The sequence below is a fragment of the Antechinus flavipes genome, chromosome 4, assembly GCF_016432865.1.
Source record: "Antechinus flavipes isolate AdamAnt ecotype Samford, QLD, Australia chromosome 4, AdamAnt_v2, whole genome shotgun sequence".
Lineage (NCBI taxonomy): Eukaryota > Metazoa > Chordata > Mammalia > Dasyuromorphia > Dasyuridae > Antechinus > Antechinus flavipes.
In genome coordinates, this window is record NC_067401.1 from 134202071 (window position 1) to 134218655 (window position 16585).

A 16585-nucleotide genomic window follows, 5' to 3' on the forward strand; every position below is an offset into this window, starting at 1 on the left:
CCATCAGTCGCGGGTTGGGCATCCCTTACTAGCTAGCTCTCTCCCTCACCCCCCCACCCCGCCACCCAAGGCTCGCAATCCCCGCTGCCCGTCTCAGAGGGCTCTTCCTTCTATCCCAGGAGCATCGGGATGTCGGGGACTTGTGTGTGACTCCGTTTGACCAGGGACATGTTCCTTCCCATACCTCTAAACCTCGGTTTTCCCCTTTGGAAAACGAGAAGGGGGCGAGGGTTTGTACTAGACCGTATTAAGTATGGATTACTGGTATCTCAGCTGCTGAATAGAAGGAAGAGAGAAGCCCGTACAGCTCCGAGTCCTATACTCTTCTATAAACCCAGACCCGGAGCCCCCCAGCCGCTCCCCGAGCCCAGGTCTCAGGACACTCCACTGAGGGAAGGGAGGAGGGGTGGGGTGGCTACGCTGGATTTCCGCGCAGGGCAACGACTGAGGGAAAGCGAGCGAAGCCTCTTCAAGCTTGCCCCCAGTCCGGGGAGGTACGGAGGGGACTTGGTTCAGCGGAGGCCGAGCAAGCGTAGAGCCTGGCGGAACTTGCGCGCCTTCCAGCGGCAGAGGCGCACGGCCTGAAGGCTGGCCCGGAGCAACGACCCGTGGCGGAACACCAGGCTGTAGAAGGCTGAGCCGGCCAGTTGCCCCGACGGGTCGGCGCTCTTCAAGGCCAGCATGGGCGTGTAGGCCGGGTTGGTTTGGTGGCGGAAGGGGGGGCGGCGGGCACAGATGACCTTCAAGGTGTGCTGCAAGACAAAGCTGGGCACTCAGACTTCGGGGTCCAGTGCCACCCAGACTCTCAACCCACCCACCCCTCACACTACTGCAGCGCAAACGTCGGGCCTCGGGGGCTGGGCATAAATAGGCATAGGGATTACCAGACTCCGGGAAACGGGGATGTTTCTTGGATTTAGGGGCGAAGGGATTTGGTGTTTTCCCAGAGATTAGAAAGGTAGGGAAGGGGAACTTAATGAACTTTTTAGTGGGGCTTCGTGAAGGAATGATGAATGCCAAAGAGAGATGGCTTATTAGAGCCTTCCAACATCTAGGGGAAGTCAGCTTTGTTGGGAAGTGGGGCTGGGAATGGGGATCTGAGGGCCACAGAAGACAGATGTCCTTCCAGGAGGATGCCCACCTCGGCCACATCCTCCGGGCTCTGGCTCAGGCTGGCAAAGAGAGCCCGGGAGTTGGGCAAGTAGATGCTCGTGAAGATGTCTGCAGTCTCAGAATCAGTGCCAACATAGTCCACCTGCTCTACCCCGGAGTACAGCTTTCCCTCGAACTCTGAGGTCACAGGGCCTGGCTCTACCAGTGTAACCCTACAAGGAATCCCCTTGCCCTGACCCTCTGGGACTCGATCCTCAGGGTCACCCTCATGCTAGGTTTGTGACAGAAGGGACCTTAAGGTCCATCTAGTCCAGGGGTTCTTAATCTCATTTTTGTGTCCTGGATCCTTCTGGCAATCTGGTGGAGCCTATATTCCCTTCTCAGCAAAATGTTCTTAAATACATAAAATAAATATTCACAATTACAAAGGAAACCAATTGTACTGAAATAAAGAGGTGGAGGGAAGGTATTTCAGGGACTCCCTGAAATCTATCTACAACCACCTTCTCATTTAGCAAGGAGAAAGCAGGCCCAGAATTTCAGTGGCTTTCTCACATTAAGAGAACCATAATTCTTTACCCAGACCCTGACTTTGCCCGTATAGAATATGCCACCTGCCACCCTCCAGTATTTCCTTTAACCTTTGAGGCTGGGCCAGCCCTGAGTGCAAAGAGCTGAGATTTCCAAATATTCTCAACCCCTCTCTAGTTGCCACACTTCCCCAGCTTGTTCCACTCACGAAATGTTGAACCGAAGAGCCTGTACCAGGAGACTCTCACAGAAACCCTCCACTGCAAATTTGGAGGCTGCATAGATGTCATTGAACATTATGCCTGATAGGATAGTTGGAAAAAGAAAGAGTGTTCACAATTTCCCCTGAAGTGCCCAAGAGATACTTAGATCTCTCCACTTCTTAAGAGTCTTTTCCTATAGAATCTGACATTCTGACCCTCCAAATAGCCATGTTGTCCAGTAAGGAGCCCCAGAGATTGATAAGAAGAGAGAAACGTGGGTCATATTCCCTTACAGTCACCACAACCTCCAATCCCCAGTGACCCCAACAGCTACTCTACCACCTCCTCTCAGGTCCCTCCCTCATCCCTTATTATCTCTTCATCCCCATCTCATACCCTGCAAACCCATGATGCTGCTGATGACCACGATGTGCCCCCGGCGTTGGCGCTTCATGGCAGGCATCAGTGCCCGGACCAGTTGCACCAACCCAAAGAAATTGGTATCCATGACTCGGTGCATGTCATCCAGAGACAGTGATTCTAGGGGTCCAATGAGCCCTATGCCTGCATTGCTGACTGAGAAGTGGGGCAAGAGACAGAATCAAGCAATTGGAAATTCCTTTTCCAATTCCCTCTCCAACACAGGTTATCTATTCCTGGGACCAGCTAAGCATAAGTCTTTACCCATGCAGGATCCCTTCTCTCAGAAAGTTAACATCTGCTGCCATTTCAAGCATTTCCCTGCTTCTGGGCAGTGATAATTTCTCCTCTTTCCCAACCCAGATTCTGGGGCACAAGGGAATGTTATTAGATATGTTACCTTGAAATTTAATTCCTCTGAATTTTCAATTTATCTGTAAAAATGGGCATAATATGCTACCTGCCTCACAAAGTTTTTTGGCTCAATTCACATAAGGTGCATGTGTCGGTTACTCTTCCCTAGGAAAGGAGATGATTCCCTTTTCCACTATCTGGTTTCCCTGAAAGGCCTCCATCATCTATTTTATTGCTCCAGTCTCCTGATTAATTCTCCTTGAAAGCCAGGAACAACTTCTGAACATTGCATTGCATATTCTTTCAATATCAAGAGGAGCAGATCTATTCCCCCCCAGATTTCTGAAGTTAATGAGCATTCCTAGCCTCTAACTTGAGTTTTTCTCCCCTCCACAATTAACAGCTGACTCCAAGTATTTTACTAAGGTTGTTACCAAAATAATATATTTGAAGTTTTTTAAAAAAAAAAAGCCCTCAAAACTACTACTATAAGAGACAGCTAATAAGGTGGTACAATAATATTCTAAGAGGAGGCATGTAGAGTGGTATGAACAACAGATTTGAAAGGCATCTGGATAGATACAGGTTTGAGGGGCAGCTAGGTGGTGCAGTGGATGGCGTGGTGGATCTGAGTTCTAATGTGACTTCAGACATTTACTAGCTGTGTGTCCCTGAACAAATCACTTAGCCCTATTTGCCTTGATTTCCTCATCTGTAAAATGAACTGGAGAAGGAAATGGAAGACCACTCCAGTATCTTTGCCAAGAAAGTCACAACTGAACAGTAGCAGACATTGATTCTAGGATTGGTTCTGCTGCTAATTTGCTGTGTACAAGATAATAGAACTGGAAATTCCTTTTTTTAGTTTAATTCTTTATTTAATCAAGGGGGAAACAGACTCATGGTCAGCAAAGTAATAAAAATCTTAGGCAACTCAAGTCTCGTTGTTGAGCCAAAATTTTCTTCTCTAAAATGGGATATGAGAGACGTTGAAGTAGAGCCTCAAGAGCCTTGACTTTACAACCTGGCTTTGAATGCTAGCTCTGCTATTTATTAGCTACAAGTCACAACCTTTCCAAGTTGTACTTTCCTCCCAGTTATGATCCAAAGAACTGGTGATGAAACAGGTTTCCCCTCCCCCGCCACCCTAGCGAAGTGAGACTCAGGGTACAGAATGGAACATACATCTTTGGACATGGCCAATGTGGGAATTTGTTTTTACAAAGATGTGGCTTTTCTTTCTTTTTTCTTCCCTTAAATGTAGTAGAGGTAGGAGAGAGAAAAACATGTTAATTTAAAAAAATTAATTCTATGCAGATCTCTTAAAAAAAAAAAACCCTCCCTCTTAACCCTTTCTTTTCTAGCTGTCTCTTCTCTCTGCCTAGAAAGATAACCTTCCCAGGATCTTAACTAGTCACCAAGGATATCCACATATTGTCCTGGAAGCTTATTCAGGCAGCGGGTGATGGAGCCCTCGTCACAGACGTCCAGTTGCCCAATCTCTAGGGTTTGTCCCAGAGCTGATCCAGCTGCTTCTTCTAGGGGTCCACGGCAATTCAGGTCCCTCATGGTGGCCAGTACTGGATAGGATTAGTGAGTGGATAATTCAAAACAAAGATTATGCCCCAAGAAAAGCTTTATTGAGTGGGATGAGAAGTGGGGAGAGTAAGGAGAAAGGAGCCACAAGAAAGGGCTCGAGTACCCAGCCACTAGGGCCCTGGCATTCCTGGGGCATACATATCGGGCTGTATTTTGAGGTATAAGGGACATTAAGGAGCAGTTAGATGGTTGCTCAGTCTCCCCCCACAACAGTCTCTGAATGGAGTTTGAGTGTCGTTTACCTTTGAAGCGGCCCTGGGAATCAGTGGCCAATCTCACAGCCAGTGCCAACCCGATGCCTGAGGAACAGCCAGTGATGAGGACTGTTCTGGGAGCCATGGGGGCACAGCAGGAACCAGGATTGGTCTTGGCAGTTGCCCCTTGTTCTACCCTCTGTCTCCCTGCTGGGCTTTTCTCTAGCCTGATAAAGGGAGGTTTTAATCTGTCCCTCCCACCACAGGGCACTAAGTTTCCAAGGGTTAAATCCCTCTACAGATTCCAAATCTGAAAAGCAGATTACAACTCGCCTCTTGGTGCCTGCCTGGACCCTGGCACCAAGCTCCCCACATGGAGGGGATTAGTCAGACTGCTGAATAGGCGTAGGACAGAACAGTGGGGGCTCGAGTCACGCGCTGCCCTGAGGATGCCAGATGTAACCAGGTGGGTACCAGGGCCAAACAAGAGCAGAGAAACCGCCTTTGGGTCATTTCAGGACATCTCCACCCCTAGCTGGTTCTCAGGTCAGGGGCAGGGAATCTGTCCAAGAGAGACAGTGATGGTCTAGTAGAGAAGATACTGATCTAGGGGTTAAGAGACCCAGTTTCCAGTCTCAACTAGCTATGTGACCCTTGAATGGAAGCAAATTACTCCCCTTCTCTGTACCTCTGTTTCCCCTGTAAAATGAGAGGATTAGACAGTCTCAAAATTCCTTTTCTAGCTCTGATGTTCTCAGATTCATGTGGCCATCTTCCCAGTGTCCTTGGCAGTCTGGGAGACCTTGAAATCAGACTCTCAAATCTTAGTTTCCTCTTATGACAGATGCCAGATCCTACTTCATCCTCTCCCTGCCCCCTCCGCTTTCTCTTCTCCAGCTCCAAAAACCCAATTCCCCTCAACCCTTCCCATAAGAAAAAACCCAACCAGAGATCCAAAAATAATTTTTATTGTAACTGGTATAAAACAAGGCAGATTAACTGGCCACTAAATTTGTACAAGGGTGGGGATACCCCTATCCCCTGCCTCCCAGTTCTCTCATAATGCCCTGTCCCAGGCTCCACAGCTTTAGAGACTAAGAGAACCAGGAGCTCAGTGCTGGGGAGAAGGGGAAGAAGCCATTCCTAAGGTCTTGGGCTGAGAGTGTGGCAGAAGGGAAGGGGGAAATTCCTATGCCTGGATGGAAAGGAGAGAGGGAAGAAGAGAATCAGAAAACTGAAAGAGAGTAGAAAAGGCAAGGAAAAAGAGACTAGAAAAAAAAAAAGAAAGAAGGAAAAAGAAGGAAGACACAGCAGGAGAGAAGAGGAATGGGCTCCTTATTCCTGTATATGTTCCCATCAAGATCCAAAGTGCATTGATTCACAAACCCTGTTCTTTGAGGAGTCTGCCAGAAGTGGGGGCATGTCTTCCAGGGCTGCTGAGGTACAGGGTTGGTGGGAGGAAGAGAAGGATCCCCCGTAGTTTTGGCCAGGGGCAGGGGATGAGAGAGACAAGATCCCTCTCTCTGTGGGAGGGAAGACTCGTCAGAATCACCACTCAGAGGGCTACCCGGGTGCAACAGTGACGGAGTGGGCAAGGCAAGATGCCCCGGTTGAGCTGATGAAACTCCACCAGCTGCAGGAGGTCAGTAAACCGTGTCTGCCCTTCATCCATGCTGAAGTAGAGGCGGCCCTCCTCCTCGCTCTGGGTGGGGAGGATGGAAACCAGAGGTCAGAGAGAGAGAGGTGAGCTTGGAATCTCCCAGGTGTCCCTTGCCATTTAACCCCATAAAAGAGAGCCAGGCTATTAGGGACCCAACAAGGGTTCCACCCAACATTCACTGCTTCCTCAAGTAACCTCTATCAACTCTCCCCTAACCACCTAACCTCCTCCTGCCCCTCAAGGACTTCGCAGCATCTTCCGGTTATAGAGGGAAGGGGGGACGTGGAAGTCTGTGTTCCTGGAATTTATTGGGGGATTATACTAGGCAGTTAGGAAAGGGGAAGAGGATCTGCTAGGAGGAAGACCTGGGGAACATGTAAGGATGGAACCCATGGGAGCCTCTAAGGGTGTGCGAGGGAGGGTGTCACTCACCGGAAGGATGAGATAGTGTTTCACCTTCTGCAAGTGACACAAGGAAAGGACAAAGCCTTGGGGGTTGCGCTGACTCTCCCGTACTAGAAACACACTGCCAAGGCACGGAATGGGACACGTGAGCCATAGTTTCGTTAAGTATTCTTCTCATATAATTTCACACCCATCCACAAGCCCAGAGTTCTGACCTTCCTGCCACTATTCCCCCTACACCCTTAATCTTACCCATCAACCAGGCCCTGCTGTCCAATAAGCCTCTGGGTGTCCTCCCGAGAGATGCGCCCATGGAACCAGGGCTGGGAACGATGAATGGCTGAGAAGGGGCAGAAGAGGAGGAATCTAATACCTGATTTCAGGAAAGCCTTCCTCCCGCCCAGTCACAGCGGCAATTTGAACATCTCATCTTCACCAGAGCAATGTGCCCCTTGTCACCCATGCCAAGGCCCTCACCTGAGCTGAGGGTGCTTCCTGGGCAGGGAGTAGGCAGGCTGTATCTGTGATTTGTCTTCTTCTAGAAGGAGGTGGGAAGGAAGAAAAGAAGGAATCAGTTGGTGGCTCTGAGTTTCTCTCCAAGACCCCAGAGTCCTGTCTCCTAGATACAACAACAGGGGGCTAGTGCTTCCTGGCATGCCATCAGAACTGAGGGTCCTTTCACCTAGAAGGTCCTGCTGACATGGCAACTAACTTGAGGAGCTGGGCAAGAGGAATCAGGTGGGGGAAAGAAATATCTATCTGGAAATTCAGTTCCTTACATGAAAATGGTAGCAAAGCACACAACTTGACCCTAAAGCTTAGGTGGATGAAGCAATATGACATAAAGGAAATACATATATATATATACACACACACAGACAGACAGACAGAAAGAAAGAAAGAGACAGACAGGCAGAGACACAGAGACATTGGATGCAGGAATTCCTAAACTTTTTGTGTCAAGGACCCTCCTTTGGCTGTCTGGCCAAACTTATAGGTCCCTTCTCAAAATTAAATTCATAAAGTAAAATATATAGGCCTATAATGGAAGTCAATTATATTTAAATACAATCAATCAATAAATATTTAATATGTTCCTACTATGAGTTAGGTACTATGCTAAGTAGTACATTGAAGATACAAATAAAAAACAAAGATAATCCCTACCCTTAAGGAATTTATAATCTAATGGAAGAAGAAAACATTTATCAAAACTGAAAAAAAAGAACAAAAAAAAAAAAAGAAAGAAAGAAAGAAAAACATGCTCAGAGATCATAGGTTAATAATTCCTGGGAAAATACATATTTATATATTTATTTCTATATAAATATACAGAGAAAAGGAGGGAGGTGGACAAGAAAGGAGAGGGGAGAGGCTGAGAAGAAGGAGGAAAGAAGAGAGTACATAGAGGAAGCAAAAAAGAGAGGAGAAATGAAAAAGAAGAAGGAGAAGGGGTAAAAATGGAAAGAAGAGACTAGGGAAAGAGGGAGGAGTAAAGAGGGACAGGGACAAAGAGAGGAGGGCGAGCAGAAAGAAAGCATTAAGCCCTGCACCATGTGTCCGTACTATGATAAATGCTGCAGCTACAAATATAAACAAGTAGGACAGTTCCTACCTTCAAGGAGTTTATATTCTAATGGAGGAAAACAATACATAAAAGGAAAGAGGGGATTATGAGTAAGGAATGTCACCAACCCTGATTCTAATATTTACTCGTTAAATAAGCCTGAGCAGGTCACTCAAGCTCTCTAAGCCTCAGGCCAAGTGTTGAAATGGCTGTCGTGTATTATATATCTGGGCGAAGAGAATGCCAACCAGACAAAAACCACTGGTCCTTGACTTATGGTTATCAGGAGCCTTTGGTCCCAAAGCTGGTACCCTTAGAGAACAACCGCCCCACTACAATTCCTAGGCCTTCTGTCCCTGTGCCTCCCCCTCTCCCCACCTTCTTTTCTCACCCTCCAGGCTTGGGCTTCTTCCAGTGCTGCACTCAGAGCTTCTCTGGGATTCTCAATGACTCGTCCAGCATGACCAGAGAAGTCCATAGCCACCAGAGTATTGTCTGAAACACTCCTCTGAGGAGAGAGAGGGAGACAGAGAGAGGAAGGGGGGAAGAGAGGAAGAGAGGCAGAGAGACAGAGAGAGACAGAGACAGAGAAGAGACAGAGACAGAGAGAGAAGGGAGGAAGGGAGAAAGAGAAAAAAAAAGAGAAAGAGAGCAGAGAGAGAGAGAGGAAAAAGGAAGAGGGATTGAGGGAAGGAGAGAGAGAGAGAGAGAGAGAGGGGAAAGAGGGAGAGAAAGTGTGTGTGAGAGAGGGACAGAGAGAGGGAGGGAAAGAGGGGGAGAGAGAAAGAGATGGGGGAGGGGGAAGAGAAACAGAAAGGGGGGAGAGAGAGAGAGAGAGAAAGAGAGAGAAAGAGAGAGAGAGAGAGAGAGATGGGTAAATACATGACATCAGACTCCTCAGATGGGTGGGGCCATGCCAGGGATCCAACCACCCTTGCTGGCGGTCTGAGCGGAGAAACCAGCATTAGGAAGCACTCACCAGGGGTGTAGGACCAAACCAGGATGGGCGGATTCGTCGGGATTGCATCTGCTGGTAATTCTTATAAAGCTGCATTCCATACTGAGGAGATAATAGGAGAGGGGTCTCACTGGAAGTTCCTTTAGGGAAGGGACTGTGTCCTGCCTATCTGACTGAGAGCATGGACTAGGTCTTCCCCATCAGACTGGGAGCTCCCTGAGGACAGGCACGGGGTCTCCCCCATCAGACTGGGGAGTCCCTGGGAGTCTTTTCTTCTCCCTCTTCTGTCCAGGTTGGAAGCTAAGGTTTGGGACCCTGGCTAGCATTTAGGTCAATGCCTTCCCCGCTAGTGATTTCAGGTACCTTAAAGAGGCGGAAGGCAGCTACCCAGCAGCTGCGGCTCTGTTCATCTTCGCTGCAGAAGACGCGAAGTCCCTTTGGGCTGCGTAGTTTATTAGGCTGAGGAGGAAAGAACTCTTTAGGGGCCAGAGTCCTGTTTTTCCCTCCTACTAACCTTGGGATCTTCCCATCATGCAACAAGGAGACCTGTGTGAACCCCCCCCTCCCATTTTCTCCTCTCTGTAGCTGAGCAAGAATCTGGAATTCTGGAGGTTAAGGGGGAAAAAAGGAATGAATGAGACCAGAGAATTGTAGGGGGAATGAAGTTCTGTAGTTAGAGCTCACTGGGAATTCTGGGGAACTAGGAAGCCAAGAAGATAATAAATCAAAAGAACTAGTAATCAGGATTGTAATCACTAAAAGAACAGTCAGGTGTTAGAGTCTGTGGTGTTAGGGTCAAGTCTCTCACCTTGACACAAAAGCCAAAATCAGTGGGCAACCCGTAGAGCTTTCTGCCCTGCGTCACTAGGTACACATTGGACTCATTTACATCAGCCACATACTGTAGATGCCGGGGGTCCTAGATAGAGGAAGACAGGTAGCTTAGGCGGGCATGGTGATGAAAAAGAGATCTGAACTGGAAAAAAAGATCACACCAGGCTGTCTGGGGTGTGTGTGGGGAACTGGGGGGAAAGAAGGGAGGGTCTCAAGGGCAAGTGCTAGGGAGGGCCCAGGGGTCTTTGAGGGGGAGGAGTCCCAAATCCAAAGCTTGTTTTGCCTTCTAGGCGTGGTTACAGAAGGGCCCCTTCTGCCTCAATTTCTCTGTTGAGATTATAAGGTCCAATTTCTGGGGATCCCAAAGAGGTAGAGGAACCATTCCTTTGGTATTCCTGAGAGATGGTCAGCTTGGGGGTCTTTCCTGTAGGGGTGGGTGTCTGCAGAGGTTCCCAACCTTGGAGGTGCCCTTGGTGGAATAGTAGAGGCCGGAGCGTCGAAGGAAGCAATAGAAACGTTTCCAGAGCTTGCGTCCTGATCCCCGAAGCTGGAGGAAACCCTGGATTTCAGGGCAGCTACCTGCATTGAGGAAGTTCTGGGGAAAAGAAGGTTAATTTGAGATGGGGGTCACAGGAACAGAGATATAAAGGTGGAAGAGATCTTAGAAGGATACTAAGTCCAGGCCCCTCTCTCTTTTTTACAGATAAGGAAACTGAGGGTTAAGTGACTTATCCAGGGTCACACAAAAAATGAAGGTCTGAAACAGGATTTGAAGTCAGAGCTGCCTGAATCCAAGTCCATTGAGTAGCCTAGCTATATGCCAGTTGACATGAAGGAATTTTTTTAAAAGGGGACTAAGAGGACCTTTGTGGGGAAGGATTAAAATGAGAAGACCTGGAGGCCGGAGGAAGAAGCCCCCTCACCTGGATGAGCTCCTCATGGGTCATGCGAGTGTTGGTATCTAGACAACTAGAGACCATTACCTCTGGGAACAGGGAGTGCTGAGAGGAAGCAAAAGAGAAGGTCAGAAGGGGACAAAGAGCCAGCTCTTCTCATCTACCCCACCAGCTCCTCTTTCCACCCTGGGCCCAGCAAAGCTGCTCAAACAAACTATAGCTCTAGAGGTGGCTGATGGGCGAGGACCCCCGGACTCCCAATCTTCATCATCCACCACATCTCCTCTTCCTTTCCCACTCCAGCTCTAAGCATGCGCACACACACACACACGTACATGCTCACATATACATGCTTACTCACTGGGGAGCTCTTGAAAAGTTCATATTTGGCAAAGTTTTTTCGAAAGACAAAACGACTGTCTCCCCCAACAGACCAGGAAGCTTGCACCTCTACCACCGACTCATGGTCCTCTAGCCCCCGCTCTAGAAACACAGAAGTCATAACTGAAAATCTCCAAGCACAGTTTGAGTGCACACATAGATATGTACATGTACATGGGTACAGAGGCAGCTGGATGTGCAGTGACAGTCAGGCCTGAAGTCAGGAAGACTCAACTTCATGGGTTCAAATTTGAACTCAGACACTTCCCAGCCATGTGACCCCATCTGCCTCAGTTTCCTCATTGGTAAAATGTGCTAGAGAAGGAAATGAGCAGCCGCTCCAGTATCTCTGCCAAGAAAACCCCAAATGGAGTCACAAAGAGTTAAATATGATTTAAGTGATTGAAACACTGTATACATACATGACCATATGTGTACTTCTAAATGTGTGCAGATATCTTTATATTGTGTATCCATGCAGACACAATCACATGTATACATAACATGTGTATGTAAATGTACAGTTCCCCTCCCCCTCGGCCTTTGCATGCATATGTGTGCAAGTTATATACACATATACATAGATGGTTACACACATGCATACAAATGCACACATGTGTACGGGTGCACATATACATGCATATGCATTCATACTGGCACTTCTACACATAGATGCTCGCATGTGTGCAAATACATGTATGTATGCAAATACATACATGTGCACATGTACATATATCTGTATGTGTGACTATACATACACATATATACACACATAACATCTTCATCTGGTCTTTACAACAACTCTATGAGAGAGGGGGAGCTACAGATATTACTATCCCCATTTTACAGATAAAGAAACTGAGGAATTGTAGTGATTAAGTGGCTGGTCCAGAATCCACAGCCAGCCAGGTGTCCGAGGTGGGATCATATGTTCATAAATGTAGAGCTGGAAGAGACTTTGGAGGCCATAAAATTCAAATTCCCTAACAGAGGAAGCAAGAGACTTATCCAAGGTCAAACAACCAATGGGTGTCTAAGGGAGGATTTGAACTTTTTCCTAACTCCAAGTCCAAGTCTCTTGGGATGGGGTGAGAAATACTTTTTAGTAGGATCACAGATCCCTAAATCTGGAGTTGGAAGGGAACTCAGAGACCATCTAGTTGACCTTTCATTTTATAGTGGGGGAAACCCATTGTGCCCTATAAGATCTATGTGTAAAAATGTATTTATAACAGTTCTTTTTTTAAAAAAAATTTTATTAAAAAATTAATATTTGGTGGGATTTGAACACAGGTCCTCTAACTTCAGACACAACACAGTTCCCACCTTCATCCCTATCCCTGTGTGCCACACATAGGTTAACGCTGATGCAAAAGAGGTATTTGCCGAATGTCTATATCTTTTGCTCATGGGACAAACACTAACAAAATGGGATAAAGATGCCCAATACTCAGAGGACGTAAGGCAACATTCCTGTGGTGCTTCCCCGAGCCCACCCATTCCCACCCACCAGGGCCCCTTCCCTCACCCAGCGCCAGATGGGGATGGCACTCAACCAGCCCCCAGCTCTCGTCACTCAGGGCGTGTGTCCGCTGCACCAACATTTCACACACGTGTCGGGCTGTAGCATCTGCCGTCACCTCCACAGAACGGCTTGCCCCATCTTCGCTGTACACCTTCACCACCTGCCCCACCACCCACAACGAGAATCCAAGAGTGCTCAGCCGTCCAGCACCAGCCCACTTCAATGCCCCTCGTCTGAGATGCTACGATTATGGCAGCAGGCATTCTGTTCCCAAACAGGAAAGCTCTAACTCTCCTTCCCCACTAATAAGGTATCAGTGGTTGTTGTCTTAGGGAAAGAGACTCCACCCACTTAACATTCAGACAAAAATACCCTCCACCCTCCTTTTCCAAGCACCCCCATTTCTTGCCCCACAGTAACTCACATGGGGGCCACTGCTATCTCTTGAGAGGAACCCCCGCCCTGAGGAGGGAACCCCCAGAATGGGTGACTGAGAAGGTGGGCTGCAGAGCTCGGGAAAAGGGTTAGGGATTGCAGGCAGAGACGTGGCTCGGAGTTCTTCTTCTCTAAGTTTCCTACAGAAAGAAAAAAAATCAAGCTAAAGCTGGGTAGATAACATGCCTGTCTTCTCTCCCCTTACCTTGACTTTGTTCTCCCCTTCCCCACTCCCTTCTGCCCAGGTAATCCTGCTCCCCACATCGATGCAGATATACACATATATGTGTAATCCTTCTCACCTGCTGGCCTGGATGGAAAGGGGCTGGGATCGTTTTAGTTCCCCGGGAAGATGAGCATCAGACTCTGGAGGAGTTCCAGGAGGGGTCCCAGGCTCAGGGCTTGGGTCATCTGAGGAGTTGGTGAGGTCGGGCAAGGATACATCCAGATCCATGACATCTGAAATTAGGAAAGAAAGGAGAAAAGAAGAAGTTAAAGTGATAGAGTGGAAGGAAGAGACAGAATATGGCCTCATTTCTGCCTTTGACACTTAGAACTAGTGTGACTTTGGCAACATCCCTTAATCCCTCAGTTTCCCCAAAAGTAAAATGAAAAGGTTGGACTAGATAAGTTCCTTTCCACCTCCATGTCTATGATTCTATGAACCAGTCCTTGTTCCATTTTAAAATATAACAAATCATTTGAAATAATGCAGCCATTCTAGAGATCAATTTGGAAGTGTGCCCCCAAAGCTATAGAACTATGGCCCCTTTGGCCCATCAATAGCACTACTAGGTCTGATTCCCAAAGAGATCAAAGGAAGAAAAAAAGACCTATCTGTAAAGGGAAAAAAAGTATTTATAGCAGTTCTTTTTTTAAAAAAAAATTTATTTTAAAAAAGAAGAAAAAAGAAAAATAGAAAAGGAATACAAAACAAAAGAGAAAATTGTCTTGTGCATAGCAGAATAATCAGGGAGATTCAAAATATATAACAACCAGTTTTAGAAATATACATATATGTATATATATAGTGTATATATATTAAAAATATATAATTACCAGTTCAAGGGTAGGAGTATTAGTAGAAGAAAGTATATTCATGAATGTCCATCTTTTCTTTACTTTCTTGTAAATTGTTCTTTTATTTTCTGCTGCTCTAACAACTCTTTTTGTGGTAACAAAGAATTGGAAATTAAGGGGCTGTCCATCAATTGAAGCATGGCTGAAAAATTGAGATTTATGACTGTAACAATGTACTAATGTGCTATAAGAAATGATGAGCTGGATGGTTTCAGAGAAACCTGGGAAAGGAAACCTGAACCCATGCAAAGTGGAGTGAGCACATTCAGGAGAAAACTGAACAGTAATAACAACATTGTAACAATGATAAATTGTAAAAGATTTAGTTTACTCTCAGCACTGCAACCCTCCAAGACAATTCCAAAGGACCCATGATGGGAAAATGTCATTTGCCTCCAGAGAGAGAATTGATGAACTCTGAGTGCATACTGAAATATATTTCTTAAATTTTATTTTCATTGTTTTGTTCATGTTTTCATTTGCAACATGGCTAATATGGACATATATATGTCATGACCTCATATCAATCTATATCAAAGTGCTTTTCTTCTTAAGAATGGGAGAAGGGCATGAAGGAAGAAGAGAACTCAAAAGTTTTTTAAATGATTGTTAAGCCTGTTTAAAATTTTTATCTTTTCTAGAGAGGAGGGAAGAAAGGGAAGGGGGGGGGGGATTTGGAACTCAACAATTTTTTTTAAATGAATGGTAAATATTGTCTTTACATGTAATTGGAAAAGTAAAATACTATTAAAATAATTTTAATACTCATGTATACATGTGTTTTGTATATACATATACAGGTATGTATATATACATACACAATACATATATCTTAGTACTTAGAAAATAAAATCTAATCATTCCATTTTTACCCTCCATTTTTATCATAGCCTTTCTGCACATAGAAGTGCAATCATTACTTTCCCAAAGTTTGTTAATTTATTAAATTACAAAAAAAAAACACCCAAAATTAAAAAAAAAAAAGATTGTTAAACTTTTTTATAAGTAATTGGGAAAAGTAGAATAAAATAAAAATAATTTTAAAAAACCAACTCATGGTGAGATATGTCAATTTAAGGCTTACAAAGCAATTTTTTTCACAATAACCCTATGAGTTAAGTGGCATTAAATATTTTTCCACAGAAAATTAGGGCTCTGAGAAGTTAACTAAGTGACTTGACTTTAATTACAAGTCTACTAGATGAAATTTGAACCTAGGTGTACTGGAGCTAGCTAGAAATGGCTCTGGAAAGCTAATTATTAAAATTTCAGTGACTATTATGCCTCAGAAATTGCCTTACACACACAAAATGAAAGCATTGTACCAGATGGTGTGTGTTTCTAGGTCTATGGTCAATTATCTAGAGGCAGCTAGTAGCCCTAGGGTTGGAGTCAGGAAATGATGAGTTCAAATCCAACTTCAAATATTTTGTGGATAACTTATTTAACTTCTATCTCCCTCAGTTTCTGCAACTATGCAAGAAAGAAAATAATAGCATCTGCCTTCCGGGATTGTGGTGAGGATTAAAAAAGAAAATGTTTATAAAATATTCCTTTCCATAGCATCATAGAGCCCAGCACACAGTAAATGCTTAATAAATGTTTATTTCTCTCCTTATCCCCTAATGTCTCCAGATCCAACACTATCCACTATAGCACACTGCCTTCTTATTCTAACAGCAAAATGTTCAAATGGAAATAAAGGTAGAGGAAATTAGAGTAGTAAAAAAAACAAAAACAAAAATAAAACTGAGTGTAAAATGTTTCTGGGAGAGAATTTGGGGGAGGACAAAATGGGTAGAAATGGAGTGTTGGGGAGCAGTATGAGCAGAGCAATTGAAAGAGAGCACATAGAGAGAGGGGATCTTGGAAAAAGAAAAGGGAAAGGAATTTTCAGCAAGACAATTGAATAAAAATCTCTATTGAGTGCAGCTTTCCTGATGCTGAAGTGTTTGTTATAAACAATAGGAACAGCTAGGTGGCACCATGGTGCACGGACCACCAGACCTGGAGTCAGGAAGACAATTTTCTGAGTACCAGTTGTGTGACCGTTGGCAAGTCACTTTTTGCCTCAGTTTCCTCATTTGTAAAATGAGTTGGAGAAGGAAATGGCAAGCCATTCTACTCTCTTTATCAAGAAAATCCCAAATGAGGTCAAGAAGATTTGGACGTGACTGAAACAACTCAAAAACAGACAACTAGGTAGAGAAAAGGAAGCAGCTTTGGTTAGGAAGTCGACACTAAGGGGGAAAAACAATAAAAGGTCTGATGAAATGAAGATGCAAAGGAGAACTCAACATGATGAAGAAATATTAGGGGGACCCAACATAAGGAGATTAAGAGAAACTGTCGATTGGGGGTGGGGGGTGAAGAATGCTTACATCAAATATCTCTGATAAAAATATATAATATCTAAACTATATAATAGAG

At 45.4% G+C, this 16585-nt stretch overlaps 2 protein-coding genes across 5 annotated transcripts in view; both read right to left on the reverse strand.

The window, feature by feature from the left end:
• Positions 1-102: 102 nt before the first annotated feature.
• Positions 103-4559, reverse strand: LOC127558828 (retinol dehydrogenase 8-like). The gene is made up of 6 exons (XM_051992166.1): positions 4463-4559; positions 4040-4201; positions 2244-2423; positions 1853-1946; positions 1142-1325; positions 103-752 (listed from the first exon to the last, which is right to left on the reverse strand). The coding sequence occupies exons 1-6, from the start codon at positions 4557-4559 to the stop codon at positions 513-515; spliced, it is 957 nt and encodes a 318-aa protein (XP_051848126.1). The 3' UTR covers positions 103-512.
• Positions 4560-5366: 807 nt separating this feature from the next.
• GRB7 (growth factor receptor bound protein 7) overlaps positions 5367-16585 on the reverse strand; it is a 35851-nt gene continuing 24632 nt past the window's right edge. For 3 of the 4 annotated variants that reach the window (XM_051994600.1, XM_051994599.1, XM_051994601.1), the window contains exons 2-15: positions 13378-13534; positions 13065-13215; positions 12644-12800; positions 11096-11217; positions 10762-10839; positions 10296-10433; positions 9813-9923; positions 9368-9463; positions 9026-9106; positions 8438-8554; positions 6957-7017; positions 6732-6819; positions 6507-6600; positions 5367-6116 (exon numbers count right to left, since the gene is read on the reverse strand). In XM_051994600.1, the coding sequence (XP_051850560.1) occupies positions 5970-6116; positions 6507-6600; positions 6732-6819; positions 6957-7017; positions 8438-8554; positions 9026-9106; positions 9368-9463; positions 9813-9923; positions 10296-10433; positions 10762-10839; positions 11096-11217; positions 12644-12800; positions 13065-13215; positions 13378-13529 (1593 nt within the window). In that variant the 5' untranslated portion in view covers positions 13530-13534 and the 3' untranslated portion in view covers positions 5367-5969. Of the gene's footprint in view, positions 6117-6506; positions 6601-6731; positions 6820-6956; positions 7018-8437; positions 8555-9025; positions 9107-9367; positions 9464-9812; positions 9924-10295; positions 10434-10761; positions 10840-11095; positions 11218-12643; positions 12801-13064; positions 13216-13377; positions 13535-14134; positions 14395-16585 lie in introns of those variants that run through there. The other variant, XM_051994602.1, reaches the window with a different exon arrangement.

Coding starts and splice junctions, on each gene's coding strand:
- LOC127558828 (XM_051992166.1), bottom strand. CDS start 4,559: ATGGCTCCCAGAACAGTCCTCATCACTGGCTGTTCCTCAGGCATCGGG. Junction 1,326..1,852: donor GCTCTTCGGTTCAACATTTC/GTGAGTGGAACA, acceptor GATTCCTTGTAG/GGTTACACTGGTAGAGCCAG. Junction 753..1,141: donor GCCCGGAGGATGTGGCCGAG/GTGGGCATCCTC, acceptor TTTGTCTTGCAG/CACACCTTGAAGGTCATCTG.